The sequence below is a fragment of the Sturnira hondurensis genome, unplaced genomic scaffold (assembly GCF_014824575.4).
Source record: "Sturnira hondurensis isolate 20B ecotype Veracruz unplaced genomic scaffold, ASM1482457v3 Scaffold0013994, whole genome shotgun sequence".
Classification (NCBI taxonomy): Eukaryota; Metazoa; Chordata; class Mammalia; order Chiroptera; family Phyllostomidae; genus Sturnira; species Sturnira hondurensis.
This window is the reverse complement of record NW_028086625.1, coordinates 803,918-822,570: the sequence shown is the minus strand read 5'-3', so window position 1 is coordinate 822,570 and position 18,653 is coordinate 803,918. Positions and strand designations below refer to the sequence as shown.

The following is an 18,653-nucleotide window of genomic DNA, read 5'->3' as shown; positions in this document are numbered from 1 at the left end:
CAAATTGGTTGTTACAGAATAGTCACGGGGATGTAAAGTACAATACAGGGAATACAGTCAATAATATTCTAATAATTACATATACTGTCAAATGGGTAATAGATTTATTGATTGGAATGATAAGTAAGTATGTAATGTCTAATCACTGAGTGTACACCTGAAACTAATATAATTTTGTATGTAAACTGTAACTGAAAAATAAAAAATGATTTAAATTCATCTTTCCATTTTAAGTGTTGGCAAATAATAAATACTGTTTCTTTTAAACTCTGTAAGTCAAACAAAACACATCTCTTAGATGGATTCAGCCCACGACTGCCAGCTTATGATATATATACATATATTTTTAAAATGTTTTATTTACTTATTTTTAGAGAGAGGAAGAGAAATATCAATGTGTGGTTGTCTCTTGTACGTCCCCCACTGGTACCTGGTCAGGAACCCAGGCATGTGCCCCACCTGGGAATCCAACCGGCAACCTCTTGGTTCCCAAGCTAGCACCCAATCCACTGAGCCACACCAGCCAGGGCATGATATATATTTTTAGTATACATGCGGAGGAGTGAACAAACTAGGTAAAGTCAGCATCGTTTACTCAGGCTATAGGTATTTACTTTTCCTGAAGCCAGGGATTGTGAGCAAAGCTGGGCAGCTCTACTGTGAATTTCCAGGCTGCTTTAGTGTGGGCTATTTTGGACTTCCTCTTCTTGCACAATTATGTGAAATAAGGCAGGCTTCTTTATAATTAGGGGATGACCACTGAGCACCCACTCTCTAGCACTGCCCTTGCCCCAACACTTGGCTGTGTCCAGTGTTTAATATCTTTTCTCCTTTTTATTCCTTGTCTCTCCTTGCAGAATTTCACTGTCAGCTGATGATGAAACTAAGATCAGTACCATTTGCAAACTTCTCAGACAAAAGGCCTAAAAGGCTTTAGAAGAGGGCAAAGCTGTTGTTTTAAACTGGATTTCTTTTGTTTGTGTGATGTATGGATTTTAGTTATTCAGCTTTCTATCCCTACAAACACAGAAAACTGAAAACTAATTTGATAATAACAGCTATCTAAACATTTCTCCACAAAAAGAATTATGATGACATGAATTATAGCCATTTATTTAGATTACTTAAATGATTATATGTAACAAATTCAGATTCTGCAGCATTTAATTGAATGATGATTTAAATACCTTGATCTATATGGAATTAGAATTGGGCAACCTCTCAGAATAGATTCATAGGAATTTTACGTTTTAAAATCTGGGGGGAAACAGAAAGGGATGCTCATTATTCCCAATTAATAAAATCATTTGGCTGGACGAGATCTAAAAAAAAAAATCATTCTAAGTTGAATGCAAATAATAATAATAATTAAAACCTTACACATTTTTAAAAAACATAGAAACTATTCCTAACTATAAGACAGCTGATCTTGGGCTGAGGACTTCAATGACCCTCCATTTAACGGTCCTATTAAATGAGGGGATTAAACATTGTGCGTTGTCAATTTCTGCTTGAATCCCAGTTACGCATTGTAACTCGCAGAACTGAAATTATCAAGAATGAATTTTTGAAAAATTGTATCCGTCTGAAACTTTTTAAATGCTCGCATTCATTCCCAGTACCGAGAATCAAAGCCAAAATTCCTGTGTAAAAAAATAAAAATCCAGGGCGATAGGTCACAGGCAGGTACTCCCCTTTTACAGACCAGAACCATAAACAATTCCTGCTCTCCTGATTCCAAAGGTCTGGCTTTCAAATACTAAGTGCTTTTTACTCTACCTCTACCTGTTCGTCCCGCCTGCCCCAGAACACCCCCACCAGCCACGCACGGTCCCCAGAGGTTCCGCGCCCGCAATCCCTGTTCCACGCTCTGCAATCTGCTGCAATCACCAGGGATTCCTTAAAGCCCCGCCTTCCTCCGCTTTTGGCGTTTTCATTCGTTCAGGACCGTCCCTGCCCACCTATTTGGTTGGCAGGCGCCCTCATCTGGCGTCATCCAGCCGCGCCACCCGGAAGTCGTGGTTCGTACCGACGGTTCTTACTGTCCGCGGCTCTAAGGTGAGGGCTGAGTTTGGGCATCTCTGGTGGCGGGGTCCCAGAGTTGAAAGGGGAAGAAAGCGGATCAGACCCCCTAAATGTTAGCCGGACGTGCCCACTCCCAACTTTGAGAGGGTGCAGATTTACTGTGCGTGAAGCCATATTGAGTGGTCAACGTGGCCTTCCCCCTCCTCATTCTTCAGGAGCCCATCATGGCGACGCCCCCTAAACGGCGGGCTCTGGATGCCACTGGGGAGAAAGTGCTGCGCTATGAGGCCTTCATCTCTGATGTCTTGCAGCGGGACCTGCAGTGAGTGACAGCGCCGGGGTGGGGCGTTAGGGACATTCCACGAGGTGAGCTGGGCGGTGGGAGTCAGAGCCTAGCATTCTGATTGGTGGGCAAGGCAGTTGGAACCCGACCCTAAGCGCCTGAGAGGGAAGGAGGGGCGACAGTCGGGGTGCTACTGGACTGGGACATGGAGTCTTAATAGAGCATTTGTCCATACATGCGTAGTCTGTGAAGTCGTTGAAGTCTTGTGAACACATGGTGCCTTGCCTTGCCTTGCCTCTCTGTGTCTCAGTTTCCTTATCTGTGAAATGGGGAAATTGATGGAACCTTTCTCCTGTGGTGGTTTGGAGTTTTCTGTTCTTGTAAAGGATTTAATGTGGATACGAGAAGGCCAAAGAGTATGGAAAATTATTACTATCATTATTAATCTGAGCAGGAAGTAGAATGTTAACAACTAGGAGTAAGAACATCCTAAAAGGGATGGAGGACTTTTCTAGGGTGAGAAATGGACATTCTGATTGGCGAGAGGCATTGGGAGTAGTATATAATAATAGATAACATCCCCGGCTGGTGTGGCTCAGTGGATTGAGTGCTGGCCAGTGAACGAAAGGTTCCCCGGTTCGATTCCCAGTCAGGGCACATACCTAAGTTGTGAGCCAGGTCCCCAGTTGGGGCTGCGAGAGGCAGCCACACATTGATGTTTCTCTCCTCCTCTTTCTCCCCCACCTCCCCTCTTTCTAACAATAATAAATAACACATATATGGAGCTTACTATTTGACAGGCACTATTCTAAGTACTTTACAGTAAACACTCATTTAATCCATCTAATGACTCTATGAGATAATACTTGTCGGCTGTACTTTATAGACGAGGACATTGAATCCTAAAGATATTATTTACTTACCAAAGTCACAGCTAGTAAAAAGGAGAGTCTGGGTTCAGACCCACGCAGTCTGACCTAGAGTCCGAATCTTAACTTCTGCACTAAAACCTCTCTTTTTTTTTTTAACTTTTTTTTAAAGATTTTATTTATTTATTTATCTTTAGAGGGGAAGGAGAGGGAGAGAAACATCAATGTATGGTTGCCTTTTGTGCGTCCCCTGCTGGGAGTTGGCCTGCAGGGAACCGGCCTGCAACCCAAGCATGTTCCCTGACTGGGAATCGAACTGTGATCCTCTGGTTCACAGGCCTGCGCTCAATCTACTGAGCTACACCAGCCAGGGCTTAAAACCTCTCTTTAGGGCACTGTGACTTAAGGGTATCAGAGGATCATGTTATGAGGTATTCCAAGAAGGACAGGGCTTCCCATTGGGCACCATTTTATTCTTGTCCCATCATGTCCCCGCAGAAAGGTACTGGACCATCGTGACAAGGTGTATGAGCAGCTGTCCAAATACCTTCAACTGAGAAATGTCATTGAGCGTCTCCAGGTAAGGATGCCAAGGTTGGGTACCTTTTTGTGGTGTGGAGAGGAAGAGGCATGGGAGGAGAAACATCAGACTGAAACCTGTCACCTGACCTAAAAGTTGACCACTAACTCCTACCTCTTTTTCCCTGATCCCACAGGAAGCTAAGCACTCAGAATTAAATATGCAGGTGGATTTGGGCTGTAACTTCTTCGTTGACACAGTGGTGTGAGTGGCTGCCTACCCCTCTAATCCCACAGGGTTCAGCTTTCCCCTTCCTTTGTTCAACACATTGTTTGAGTATTTGCTATGTACCAGACATTGTGCTCGGTGCTGGAGATGTGACAGTGAATAAAATAGGACAAAATCCCTGCCCTCCCAGAGCTTCAACTTGGGGAAGGCAGGGAAGGGGAGTAAGAAAATCTTAAACTGTATGGTATGCTAAGCAGGGGTAAGAACTTTCCCCCACTTCTTCTAACCACTGTTTCCTTAGCCCAGACACTTCACGGATCTACGTGGCCCTTGGATATGGTTTTTTCCTGGAGCTGACACTGGCAGAAGCTCTCAAGTTTATTGATCGGAAGAGCAATCTCCTCACAAAGTAAGTCTATTCCATGAGGACAGTGCCTAAAAATGCCACTGTTTGCAATACCCCTCCCCTTTCCCCCATGGCTTCCTGGAATACTTAGGGACCCAACTCCCCTCCTCAGGGCTAGAGTTGAGGAAAGTATGGATGCAAAGCTCATCCCCAGGTGTAGCACATGTTAAGCACTCAATGGTCTTTGTATTGGGTTGGTCAAAAAGTCCATTTTTTTTGTTTTTTTTTCCTGTAAAATTAAAGACATATTTTCTGTTTTCACCAGTAAATTGATTGATTTGGATATTTTGAGTATGTTGCCTATCTCCTGTGTGGTATAACCTTGATCTCAACTAATGTATCAGTTTGATCACTATCAACTCCAACTGGTCTATCTGATTGTGGAGCATCGTCCAGCGAGAAATCTCCAGTATAAAACTTAACAAACCACTTTTGACATGTTCAGTCAGTCACATTAACTTCTCCATACACTGCACAGATATTTTTTTGCATTTCAGTTGTGCTTTCACCTTTCTTGAAATAATAAAGTATAATATACTGAAAATATTGTGTATTTCCTTCCATCTTCCATATTACAATGGCTACACAAAAATTCATTAACTTTGATAAGTTTTTTAAAAATGCATGCTGATATGATGGCTGTCACAATACAATGTAACAAAATTGTTTCAAATGACGTTAAAGACAACTAAGTACTGCTAAAGCCATTTTATGGGGGGAAAATGAACATTTTGGCCAACCTAATATTTCTCATTCACACGAACATGCATCGGGTATCTGCTGTATTCCAGACTCTGTGCTTGATGGTGGGAGGCAGCAGTGAATAAGACAGAAGGGTTTCTTGAAGGCTTCTATCCTAGAAGAACTATACTATTACACATAACCACAATTTTGACCAGATCCGTGGGGTCTAAGCCTATAAATCACTAACAGTAAAACAAGTTACCTCTGCCTTCACCTCTGGCTACTTTTTTTTTTTTTTTTGCTTGTTCAGTGCTCTCACCACACTGACCTGCACGGGCTTCTTTAAACACCCCAGAATGATCCCACTTCAGGGTGATTGCAGTGGGTGTTCTCTCTGCCTGCAGTGCTCCTTCCCAGGTATCTGCATGGCTCCTTTCTCCTCACTCAGTGTAAGTCTTGCTTAAATGTCACTTTCTCAATAACGTCTTCTGTAATGTCACTTTAAAATGACAACCCCTGGCACTCCTGATTCCCTTCCCTTGTTCTACTTTTTCTTTTTTTCCTTAGCACTTATGACCTCCTAATGTTTACTTATTTCTAATGTTCATTGCTTCCTCCCATTGGGATATAAGGCTTACAAAGGGAGGTATTTTGTCTGTACCCCAAGTGACCAGCATAGTACATAGCATATAATAGGTATCTGTGTTTGTTGAATGAATTTCAAAGCGTGTGATGGAAACAGGTTGAAGTGGGGATTGAAGCAGATCTCTCTTGGTGGTGATGGGGAGGTAATGTGATAAGAAAGCATGGGCTGTGCTTGCTTTTAAGGTTTCATGCAGGGAAGGGGAATCGGGAGTGTGGATGAGAAGTTTGGAATGTAACTAGGGAAGGCCTCCCAGAGGAAGTGACATTTGAGTCATTTGGTTGAGTGAACAAGACAGCATGCTGTCTGGGGAAGAACATTCCTGGCAAGGGACCTGTGTGCCTATGGTGTTAGAGGAACAGCCAGGAGAGGCAAGTATGGCTCACGTGCAGTGAGTAAAGGGATGCTGAGCAATATGCTTAGATTAACCACACCTCACTAAAGTGAATATTACTGATCTAAAATTCCGTCTGGGTTATATTTATCTTTATTGCTGCATGCATTTCTTCCAGACCTGCCTTCCTTAGGGTTCCAGTACTTCTTGTTTCAAACCTTTGCAGGGTTTCAGTGTTAGTAGCTCAAAAAGAGCCTCAGACCTGCTGAGATTTCTAAATTTTGGCGGTCAGACCTGTTGGTGAACATTTTGGTTGAGGGTCGTACTCTCACGAGCCAACACAATTCTAAGCTGGTGGTCATTTAGACCAAGACCATTTCTTATAACAAAGCTTTCCTTGTTATATCACGGGATTCATGAACCTTTCAAATAGATTTTAATTTTATGAGACTTGATGTCTTTCCCTAAAATGAGGTATTTAGGTTGTCAGTGCCTGCTCCCTTGTCTGGTCTTTTTGGAATACTGGCGTGGTTTATCAGTGTGATGAGAAATGTTGAATCTCTTATTACTTAATTATAATTAGTAGGACTCCCTAGAAGTTTAATCTTTCTAGGAAATGAGAATTTGAGCCTGTATAGCTCACCCACACTTTAAAATGCTTGGTTACTAAGGGCAAACTTTGAACTTTCTTTCAGGTTATTTTATGTGGTCAAAATGGCCTGTCAGTTCTTCCTGTTCTTAGTATATTTCTTTGTTTGGAGAGTGGGAGGAGCAGGTCTCTTTGTATATTCTTTCCTGATTACACAGAAAGGAGTACACATTTATACCCATAAACAGACATGTCATTATAGAAGGAGAATAACCATTTGACTATTAACATTGCCTTACATATTAAATCAGTAGCAGTAAATTAAATATATCCCTTTTGTGTTACAACTAGCATTTACTGACTATACTTTTCTCTTCTTTGAGTGTTGACCTCACAGCCTTTCATAGACTAAGCTTGTACCATTAAATAATTTTATTCTCTTCTTTGATATTCAGATTGTCCCTAATCAAGGGATCAAGCTTACCCATGTCATTCCTGTTTTTTTTTTATCACTACCCTAGATATTCCTGAAAGCATTTTTGCTTCCTGGCAACAACACCATCCTCTATTTATTTATTGTCCTTAAACGTAGACTACCATCTTTTGAAGACTTCAGATTCCTTTCAGTAGAGTAGTCATTCACTTATTCCTTAACATACATTGGGTGCTTACTATATGTGCCACACACCATTTTGTTCCTGGTGATACAGCAGGGAACAAAGCAGACCAAATCTTTGCCACATCTTACACAGTTTACATTCTGGCCAGGGGAGACAGATGAAAAAAAACAACAACAAAGTCAGTGATGTAGTGTGTCACAGGTTGACAATGCTACAGAGGACCCTGGCTGGTGTGGCTCAGTGGACTGAGCCCTGGTCTGCGAACCAAAGGGTTGCCAGTTTGATCCTCAGTCAGGGCACATGCCTGGGTTGCAGGCCCCCAGTGGGGGGAGCAGGAAGAGCACCCACACATTGATGTTTCCCTGTCTTCCTCCCTTCCCCTCTCTCTAAAAATAAATAAATAAAATCTTTAAAAAAACCTAGACAATGCTACAGAGGAATGCAGAGTAGAACAAATTGCACTTGTAATTTTAAATAGAGTGCTCGATTGGATGTGGGTGTGTGAGAGAAAGAGGAGTCCAGGGTTTGGGCTGAACAACTGGAAGGATGGAGTTGTTATCTGAGATGGAAGAGATAGGGGGGAGCAGATTTGGAGGGGAAGATCAGGAGTTCAGTCTAGGATATGTTACGTGTGAAGTGCTTATTAAGCATTGAAGTTGAAACTCCCAAGTCTGGAGTTAGGAGAGAAGTCTGGACTGAAAAGATAAATTTGGGAGATCTTGGTACATAAATAGGTTCATACCATTTTTTTCTAGTTTATCATCCTGTGTTGTTGCCTTCTACTTTCTTACAGTATTTGGTTTCCCTTAAACTGACTTACATTTATAGCACAATCCACATTTCTTATGATGATATCAAGATCCTACATGATCTAGCCCCTCCCTATTTCTTGGACCTTATAACAATTTTCTTCCATCATTCACTTAGTTTTCTAATACTCTGGCCTGACTGCTCCTCAAAAAGTTCTTTCCTGCCTTGGCCTTCTTTGTGGAAAAGACCTTCCTTACTGTTTAGTTCTTACTCATTCTTTATTCTTCAGAAAAGCCTCCCTTTACCCTTCGTGTCACTGAGGATTCTTTTGGGTGAGACTGGTTTACGTAACTCAACATTCCAGGTCCAGAGTGGTTTCAGGCAACTCCAGCTTCCCATTTGCTTAAGCCTTTCTTGAGCACCCTTTCTTACACCCTACATTTAATTCTTTGGTACATCTTGTGGACTTTACCTTCAAAATATACCCCAAATCCAGTGATTTTTCATCACCTCAACTGCTGCTACTGTGTCCTGAGTCTCCAACTCTCACCGGACTATTGCAGTGGCTCCCTCACTGGACTTCTGCTTCCATACCACATCTCCTTATCCACAGTCAGTTCTCCAAACAGCAGGCAGATGGAGCCTCTAAAACCCTAGTTAGTTCACATCCCTGCTTTGATCGCAGCCTAACTCCCATCCCACTTACAGTAAAAGCCAAAGTCCTTACCATGACCTTGTGGGTTTTACAGGATCTGCCTCCCCCACTTCCTTTTCTGACCTCACCTCCTACAATCTGCTTTCATTTAGTTTTCTTCAGCCACACCAGTCTCTCTGCTGTGCCTCAAATAGGCCAGGTATACCCCGACCTCAGCGCCTTTGCATTTGTTGCCCCTTGGGTCTGGAGCACTCATTCTCCACACATATCCAGATTCACTTCTTCATTTTAAGTCTTTACTCAAACACTTCTCAGTGAAGCCATCTCTAAGCACTCTAATTAGACTTATACCTCCACTCTTGTACTCCTTATCTTCTCTTATTGTCTTAAGTTTTTTTATCATACTTTGAACCACCTGACATACTCTATATTTTATACCATTATTTGATTTGAGCTTCATGAAGCCAAGATTTTTGTTTGCTGTGTTTTCTGCTGTCTCCCTAGTACCTAAACCTACCAAGCATAGAGTGGGGATTCAATAAATGTCTTTGAGCCCTGGCTGGTGTAGCTCAGTGGATTGAGCGCGGGCCTGCAAACCAAACAACCATGGTTCGATTCCCAGTCAGGGCACATGCCTGGGTTACAGGCCAATTCCCAGCAGGGGATGCACGAGAGGCAACCATACATTGATATTTCTCTCCCTCTCTCCTTCCCTCCCCTCTAAAGATAAATAAATAAAATCTTAAAGAAAATAAGAATAGTGCAACCTGGATGATAGCCAGGCATTTCTGCATAGGAGCAGATCTGATAGTGGTTAAGTCCTACCACCTGCCATGTGGGAGTCATCCTGGACATAGATAGTTCTGGAAGTGATGAGGAAGCCTCATCCTCATGATCACGGGGTCCACTTTGCCCTTTCTTGTCTGTTTTCTCCAGGCTCAGCGACAGCCTCACCAAGGACTCAATGAATATCAAGGCCCATATCCACATGTTGCTAGAGGTGAGAGCAGTTCACCCTACTCCTGGACTCTGTCTCCAAATGCATTTACCTTCCTCAGGTGGTGACCTGAGGAAGGGAGAGAGCCAGAGACTGGAAGGTCCATCTGTCCCTCTAAATTGGAGCTAGGGTAGCTTTGAGGGAGGGGAGGTCAGAGCAAGCCTGGGACAGAGCCTGGACCTAGTGTGTTCATTCTCTTCTGTCCTCTTTTTCAGGGGCTTAGAGAACTACAAGGCCTGCAGAATATCCCAGACGAGCCTCGCCATTGACTTCTTCCCCCACCTCCAGACATTAAAGAACCTGAAAGCCTGTTTGAGTCATATGGCCCTTCTTTTTCCCCTTAACCCTTACTGTTCACCAAGGTGCCCTGTTTCTAAAGCACAAAGTTACTAGAAGGCCCAGAGATTCATCCAGTCTCTGTGTGGAACCTTTAAAGTGCACCTGAAGTCCTGCCTCCGGACTGTTATTTGATAGCACTTGCTGCTAGACTTAACTGCTCTGCCCTCTCTTCTGTTGCCTTGACAACCTGGGCCCTGACCTAACCCTTTCATTTCTTTTCTTGGACACTGCTCTTTTAATTACTATACAGAATGGGCCAATTCAGGGTGGAGGGTTGTTCCCAAGGCACTCAACCTTTCACTCCTGGCCCTAAAATTAATCCGTCTCCCACACCCTAATCATTCCTCAGGTACCTTAAATTACACCCATGCCCAGCCCAGCCCGGCTCAAACTGGCCTCGCTACTGCTTCTAAATAGTTCCAGTTTCCACCAGTGGGCACAGAGCCAGGTCCCGCCCTCCCTGGTCTGGCCCCTATTTCTAGGTTGAGTTCAGCATCCAATAAATGCAAAGCCAAGTTCAACCCCTTTATAACTCTAACTGCAGCTCGACCCCGCCCTCAGCATTTAGTTTCCGCCACTCTGCTTCTCTTGTTTGGCAGCTGTCCTGCCCTCCTACCTCTGCTCCGTTCTAAATTCGTCCTCTAGCCAATCGTTATAGAGTTACTCTGCCCGCCTACGCGGAGCCCTGGCCGACCCTTTTCCTGCTGGCTGCTACGCCCACTTCTATATAAGTCCTGCTTCCGCTGAGCAGCATGGAGGGCAGCACCGCCCTGTTTGTGTTTTGGCAGCTGTTTAGGAGTCCCTCATGCTCCAGTCTGCCAAAGGCAGGGCCCACCCACCCCAATCCTCCAAAGCTGTCTTCTGTCAATCCCCTAGAGGCTAATCTGCTGTGAGGCAGGTGACCCCCAGAACCTTGTCAATTGCCCATGGTCTATCAGTCTTTCTTGAGCCAATCAGCGTGTAGCACCGGCGGGCCGAGAAACGCCCCCTTGGAACCCGCCATCTGCGTTCCAACAGCTCCCCTCGGGCCAGTCTAGGCATAGCTCTGAGAGGCAAGGACCCGCCTCCCCAACCCTGGACGTCACGGTCAATCTATGGCTCTTGGCCAATCAGCGAACTGCGAAACACTTGGCACCTCCTCCACGGGCCCACGTGAGCTGTGGGGAAACGCAGGGGTGGCTTCTAGGTGTTGCCGCTGCCGCTGCTGCCACAGCCACCACCACCGTCACCGCCGCCACCGCCGCCTCAGAACCCGGGCCTGGGGGGCGGTGGGGCCGCGCATGGAGCCCCCGCCCCCCGGAGCTGCCAACGCCGCCGCTGCCCTACGCACAGGTGAGTTAGGGCCTGGAGGGTGGAGGGCTTGGTCCGTGACCCTAGGTATTCTTCCCGCCCCCGCGTGAGGGATGTGGCTTGGCCCGTGGCCCGCTGGTGTTCGGCTCCCCACTGCCGCCACCACTGCTAGTGGACCTCCCTGTGGCATTGTCCCCTCTTTTCACCCCTTGTAATGGCTCTAACTGTGGCCTAATCCCCATTCCTGTTTAATAGTGGATCGGTCTGCGTGCTTATATTTCTCCCCGCCTCACGTTACAGTGGACTCGTCCATGGTCTTGCCCCTCCACCCCCACTTACAGGGGACCAATCTTCGACACTCTCCAAGTCTTTGACAGTAGGTCCGTCTGAGGGTGTTTCTCTTCTCCTCAACTTTCATGGGCCCCATCTGTGGCCTTGTTTGTTCCAACTCTCCTGTTTCTTGTAGTGAATCAATCCGTGGCATGCTACCCCCCTGCACTCTTTAACGGTAAATTAATCTGTGAATTTGTATTCCTAGCCTCCTCCAATCCCCCAGTGCATCTGTCCATGGCTTTATCACACACGTGTGCACACACACCATTTTCCAGTGAATCGGTCTGTATTATGTGCTTCTGTACACATTCTCCTAGTTATCAGCCCATTGCCCTAACCTCCCTCTTTGGTAGTGTCAGTCCTCCAGTCCTTGGGCTTCTCCCTTTTAATAGTGGATTCATTTAGTGCTTTAGTGCTTCATATCTCCCCACAATCAGTAGCCCAGTCCATGGTCTTGTCCCCCTCTCTTTTTAATCAGTCCCTGTGTGTTGACTTTCTCTCCCTCCACTATTATGCAGCACTCAGTGTACTGTTTTGCACCCCTTGTCCAGTAAACAAAATAAGCCTTTACACCACCACAACCCCACCTTTGCGGGGGATCTGCTCATTGGCCTTTCTGATATCCGTTTGCTTGCATTCACACCCCTACCCCTCTCATGAGTCCAGTGCTTTGCAATCCCTCCTCCAGGAGGGTCAGCCTTTTGCTTTTATTCCGCTCCCCTCCTTTCCTTGTGGTGGTTCAGTCGTGGCCTTCCCTGACCACCTCCCACCTTAATAGTGGATAAGCTCATGTGCTTGTTGAACTCAGGTCTTTTTTACTCTAAAACACACCTCCTCGTGCACACTGTTAACCATTAAGACATTCTTCTTCACAACGACAAATGAATATGTTAGTGATAATGCTAATAGTAGCCCACATTTATTGAGCACTTACTAACATTTATTGAGTTCCAGGCAAAGTGCTTTGTATTCGTGAGCTCATTTAATCCTAACCATAACCCTACTAGATAGGTACTGAGGAAACTTCGGCATAGGCAGGCTAAATACCTTACTCAAAGGTGACCCAGTAAGTGCCAGGTTTGGGTACCCTTCAGAACACAAGATAATTTTTGAGGCTCCCCTTTCTTACCTCATCCCATCCCATGCGAGGCCCCACTCCTTAAAGACTAAGTCAGTTCCATCTCCAAGCTTTTTGCTCTTCCTTCTGCAGAGCCATCTGCATTGCACACCTTGTCACAGCATCTATCTACCCCCAATCCCAGAAGGTGTGTGACCTTAGTGATTTGACCACTTTGTCTCAGCACCTGTTTCCTCGTTTGGAAAGTGGGGGGATCAGAATTAGAATCTTCTCCAGTGTAAATAAAGAATACCTGTGACTTAATAATGGAACAAGTAACCTCTCTGGCCTTATCTCCTACACTCCCAACTCTGTTCCAGCCACACTGACCTCCTCACTTGCCCTCAAACACACCAGTGGTCTAGCCTCAGGGCCTTTACATTGGCCATTTCTTCTGCCCACAACACTGTACCCTTGATCTCCGCGTGGTTCCTTTGGGGGCTCTGTTCAAATGTCACCTAGTCCCTGACCATCTGAACTTGCACACCTAGCAGGACTCAGACCCCTTCTCTGCTTTATTTCTCCCTGTGCCCTTTATTACTGTCAATCAGACAGAATAGTGTGCCAATTTATTGCGTTGTTTTTCCCCATTAGGAGTCCCGTGAGGGCTTAGATTTTTGTCTGCTTAGTCACTGCTGGGTCTCCAGCACCTAAAAATACCTAGTATATAGTAGGTGCTTAATTCAAATTTATTGTGTGAATGAATTGGAAAAAATAATTTCAGACAAATTGGGGGGGGGCACGTGGGGATGAGGAGGGCATATGAGAGCTAATTAAGAGGCTAGTTAGTTGGGCCCTGGCTGGTGTAGCTCAGTGGATTGAGTGCTGGCCTGGGAACCAAGGGGTCACTGGTTTGATTCCCAGTCAGGGCATGCGCCTAGGTTGTGGGCTAGGTCCCCAGTAGGGAGGCATGTAAGAGAGAACCACACATTAATGTTTCCCTCCCTTCCCCTCTAAAAATAAATAAATAAAATATTTTTTTTAAAAAAGAGGCTAGTTAGTTGAGCCTGTTGATTCAGTTACTGAGCATCTACTAAGTACCAGGTACTCTTCTAGGCACTGAGGATGTGGGAGGAAACAAAACACAGAAATTCCTGCCCTTGTAGAGCATACATTTGTTAAAAGATCAGGAGACAGACCATATAAATGAAACAAATAAAATTAGATAGTGTGTTAGACAAGTGCTAAGGAAGAAAAATGAAGTAGGAAAGGTAGGAATAGAGTATTAGGATGGTTGAAATCTTAGGCACAGGGCAGGCCTCACTTAGAAGGTGACTCTTGACTTAAGGCCTGAAGGAGGTCAGGGAAGGAGCCATAATGTCTAGTGAAGGAGTACACTGGGCAGGAGAAAGAGTTGATGCAAAGACCCTGAGGTGGGATTGTGCCTGGCATGTTCTCAAGGCACACAAAAGAGGCCATGGTAGCTGTAGCAGAATAAAGGGAGGGGTAGCAGACGAGATCTGAGACATAATGGAAGCCCAGTGGTCATGGTGATACATAAGGTTGTGGGGAGGGAGAAGGATGACACACTGGGGCATAGCTAACATTTCTTGAGTGTCTACCATGTGCTAGAGATACTTTTCCAAGTCCCTTACTTACACTGACATTTAATCCTTACAAAAGCCTTTGAGAGTAGGTGTATTTAGAGGCTAATTTGCTTTGAAAATGAAACATCCCCATTTTACAGATGCAGAAACAGACTCAGAGAGGTTGAGTAAGTTGCTCAAGGTCACACAGCTAGAACAGGGCAGAGGAGTGTGAGGCTGAAGACCCAGAGAGAAGAATAGCTTTGCAAGGGCTTTATTCGGTTATTCGGTGCATTGGACCACAAGAGGATGAATTAATTCTCCCTGGGAGATACCAGAACTTGATGATTGTAAGATAGAGGGTTCATTGAGTATTGGAAGGGGGAAGGGAACTCCTGGCAGGAAGAATAGGACATATCCTCAGAGATGGGAGCTGGATGAACTCACAGGGTGCTTGTGCCCACATTGGAGCCTTCATACGTGCTGTTCCCTCTGCCCAAAGCACCCTTCCCACAGATGTCAGCATGGCTTGCTACCTCTCCTCCTTCAGGTGTCTGCTCAAATGTCACTTCCTCAGGAAAGCCCTCCATAGAGAGCTGGTGTTGTAAGGTGACTGGGATCATTGACTGAGTTTGAACCCTGGTTCTGCCAACATCCAGCTGTGTGACCTTGGTTAAGTTGCTTAACTTCTCTGTGCTTCCATTTCCTCCTCCGGAAAATGGGAGGATAATAATAATGCCCACCCCATAGTGTTGTTTTGAGGATTAAATGAGTAATATGGTTACAGCACATAGTAAGGGCTGTATCACTGGTTCCTAATTTTAAAATTAATGTTATTCTTCACAGCATGCACGTTAGTGTCTAACAGGCCTCTGAGACTGACCATCTCCAAAATTGACCTCCTTATCTCCCCTTAAAACCTCTCTCGTGCAGTGCTCCCATCTTAGCTGATCCAAGCTCCATCCTTCCAGGCCACGAACCTAGAATCGTCCTTGGTTCCTCTCTCACCCCCATTTTATGTCAGCAAATCTCGCTGCTGCCGCTGCTGCTACCACCATTTCTCACTTGGACTACTGCAGTAGCCTCTTCAGCCACTAGTCGGTTCTCCTCACAGGAACCAGAGGGATCCTGTTAAATCCAAGTCACAGCCTGTCACCCCTTTGTTCACAACTCTCTCGTGGCTCCTGTCAGAGTCCTTACAGGGCCTGGAAAAGGCTCACTCAGTCTGGCCCCCATTGCCCCTCTGATCTCATCTCCTGCCACTGTTCCCTTGCTCCCTCCTGGCCAGCCATGCCAGACTCCCTGCTCTTCCTCCAGCTTGCCCGATGCCCTCCAGCCTCAGGCCCTTTCACCCGGACTGTTCCTTCTGCCTGGATCGCTGCTCCCTAGGTCATCACAAACCTGAATCCTTCACCTCTTTTAGGTCTTTGCTCAAATGTCACCTCTCTTCAGTGATGACCCACCCCTGCCAATCTTTTAAAAAGTCTCTTCCCGTTTCATTTTTTTCCCATAGCTCTATCATCATCTCACATTCTTTACTCATTTATCTTGTTTTGTGTCTGTTTTCCCTACTAAAATGTCACTTGCATTAGAGCACCTGGCCCACAGTAGGCACTCCGTAAATGCTTGCTAAATAAATGAGATGAAGAACGGTAAACACATTCAAATAACACAGATTACTAGAACTCTTATAAGGGGTCAAATGAGAAATACAGTAATAAACAAAATATGAAACCCTGTATGCTATTGAGGCTTGAAGCAAACTGTCAGATTTTACCTGAATTGTAAGTCCTGTTGCCACTGGAGGAGGAACTGCTAAAATTGCCTGTCTTTGCCACCAGGAGTCCCCCTGAACTCTTTGTGCCTCTGAAATAAGCAGGCCTTTGAAATAAACTCAGTGAGGGCTACAAAGCCAGGACTCTAATCTGGACACTTCATGGCTCTATGGCTTGTGTAATTGCCTAAAATTGTGTCTCTGAAATGAACGTTGAAACAGCTCAGACATAAGAGAATCATACCATATATTTAATTACGGATTGAAGAATCAGGCTATAAATAATAGAGAGAGGTTCTTTGAAACCTGATTTGGAAGGTCTTACTTATTCTTTTTTTCCAAAGATTTTATTTGTTTATTTATCTTTAGAGGGGAAGGAGAGAGGGAGAGAAACATCAATGTATGGTTGCCTTTTGTGTGTCCCTTGCTGGTAGTTAGCCTGCAAGGAACTGACCTGCAACCCAGGCATGTGCCCTGACTGGGAATCGAACCGCGATCGTCTGGTTCGCAGGCCTGTGCTCAATCCACTGAGCTATGCCAGCCAGGGCCTAGGTCTTACTTATTCTTAACCCAGCAATCCCAGCCAGTGAACAGTTGATTGACGAAAGCTCATTCCATAAGCACCAGGAAGTTCAGCAAAGAGAGCAGTTATGGGGGTGGCCCGGAAGGTCCAGTCCTCTGCAGTATGGGCCAAGGGAGCAGTCATTATGCAGCAGTTAGTGTGAGGAGCAATTTAGCCTAAGGGTTTGAAAGCTTAGAGCTGGAACCTGGCTGCCTGGGTCCAAATCCTGGCTCTGCCACATAAAGCTGTGTGGCCTATAGACATCATTTAGACATTTTGTGCCTTGGCTGCCTCCTCTATAAATTTGCAGTCAGAGGTACCTACTTCCCAGAGTCATGACAAGGGAGAAATGCATCAATACCTATAAAAATAACAGTACAGGTTTATATGCCCTTATCTGAAACCCTTGGGGCCAGATGTTTCATAATTTCAAAATATTTGGATTTTAGAAAGGTAACGAGGTGCACATACAAGATGTTACATAACACCCTTAGTGGGCTCCAAAATAGCCACATTCAGATTTCTGCAGCAAAATGTATGAACAGTTACACTAAGTAAAGATCAGTAAAGGCCACAAAGGGCCTTGTTTTGTTTCCTATCAGGTTTTGCTGCCAAAAGGGTTACAAAGAAGCCTTCTGTTCTTAGAGGTTTTTGGAATAGGGGCTAAGGGATTATGAACAAATCAGAAACTAATACTTGTTTAGAGTTTATCATGCCCCAGGCATATTATATTCATTCTATACAATAACCCTATGAGCTAGGTGATATTGTTATTATCCCTATTTTACAGATGGGGAAACTGAGGCACAAAGAGGTTAAAGAATATGCCCAGGGATCACACTGCTACCAAGCTGCAGAACCAGGCAGGATTCCAACCCTGGCAGTCTGGTTGTGGAGCCTGGGTAATTGTCCACTAGGCCATGTTGCCTGACTAGAACAATGCCTGGCATGTATGGTAGTTATGGCTGTTACCAAGAAGGAGAACATACAGAGACAGAAACAGGTCTGAGGAGTGTGGATAGAGGGACAGAAGAAAGCAGGCATTCAGTTCTAGAAAGGCCTCGTAAAGGCCGGACCCCTGGAGCTGAGACTCGAACGATGAGGAAGACTTCTGTACAGAGGAAGGGAGCCCTACATGGAGCGAACAGCCTTCAAGAGGAGCTGGCAGAAGGAACCTCCTGGCAAAGTTGATATGTGATTTGGTCAGAAATGCAAATGAAAATATTCAGGTGAAGGGCATTATATTAGTTTTCTATTCCTGTTATAACAAATTATCATAAACCTCGCTGCTTAAAATAATAAATGTATTGTGTAAGTCAGAAGTGCAGCACACGTCTCACCAGGCTAAGTCCAGGCATCGGCAGGGCTGCGTTACTTTCTGGAGGCTCCAGGGGAAGATCTGTTTCCTGGTCATTCAGGTTGTTCTCAGAATTCAGTTCCCTGATGTTGTAGGATTGAGGTCCCTGTTTCCTCACTGGCTGTCAGTCGAGGGCTATTCCCAGGTTTAAGAGGCCACCACCGCATTCCTGGGCTCAGCACCCTTCCATCTTCAAAACCAGCGATGGCAGGTTGAGACCTTCTTGTGATTTTACTCTCTTCTGCCTCTTCTGTCATCACATTTCTCTGAGCTGCCTTTCTCCCTCTGCTTTTATTAATAGTTTCTCTGATTAGATTGAGCTCACCCAAATAATCCAGAATAACCTTTCTGTTTTAAGGTCTATAACCTTAAATTAATCTACAAAGTTCCTTTTGACATAAGATAATATATATACTCACAGTTTCCAGAGATTCGGATACGGACATCTTTGGAGGGACTACAGTCTGTCTACTACAGTTTGCCCTCTGGCCTCCAAAGATTCCTATTTGTCCTACATGCAAAATTTATTCATACTCTCCTAATGTAGCCAAAAGTCTCATCCCATTACAGGGGTCATCCAAAGCCAGGCTGAGGAGCTTAGAATTGAGTATGAGGGTCTTTAGAGAATGATAATGGGCTTTGGGGACAGAGGTGGAAGTAAGATGGCAAGAAAAGAATCTTCCTCCTGCTGACCTCTGCTCCATCCTGCCCACAGACTCTTGGCTCTGAGCCATCTACCGTCCAGGTACCCC

General features: G+C 45.0%; 1 protein-coding gene across 1 annotated transcript; it reads left to right on the top strand.

The window, feature by feature from the left end:
* The first annotated feature begins 1,958 nt into the window (after positions 1–1,958).
* On the top strand, positions 1,959–9,913 carry UXT (ubiquitously expressed prefoldin like chaperone). Its single transcript, XM_037062385.1, has 7 exons — positions 1,959–2,058; positions 2,241–2,347; positions 3,676–3,757; positions 3,894–3,961; positions 4,227–4,334; positions 9,543–9,606; positions 9,819–9,913. The coding sequence occupies exons 2-7, from the start codon at positions 2,250–2,252 to the stop codon at positions 9,870–9,872; spliced, it is 474 nt and encodes a 157-aa protein (XP_036918280.1). The 5' UTR covers positions 1,959–2,058; positions 2,241–2,249; the 3' UTR covers positions 9,873–9,913.
* Positions 9,914–18,653: the final 8,740 nt, after the last annotated feature.

Coding starts and splice junctions, on each gene's coding strand:
- UXT (XM_037062385.1), top strand. CDS start 2,250: ATGGCGACGCCCCCTAAACGGCGGGCTCTGGATGCCACTGGGGAGAAA. Junction 2,348..3,675: donor GTCTTGCAGCGGGACCTGCA/GTGAGTGACAGC, acceptor ATGTCCCCGCAG/AAAGGTACTGGACCATCGTG. Junction 3,758..3,893: donor ATGTCATTGAGCGTCTCCAG/GTAAGGATGCCA, acceptor CTGATCCCACAG/GAAGCTAAGCACTCAGAATT.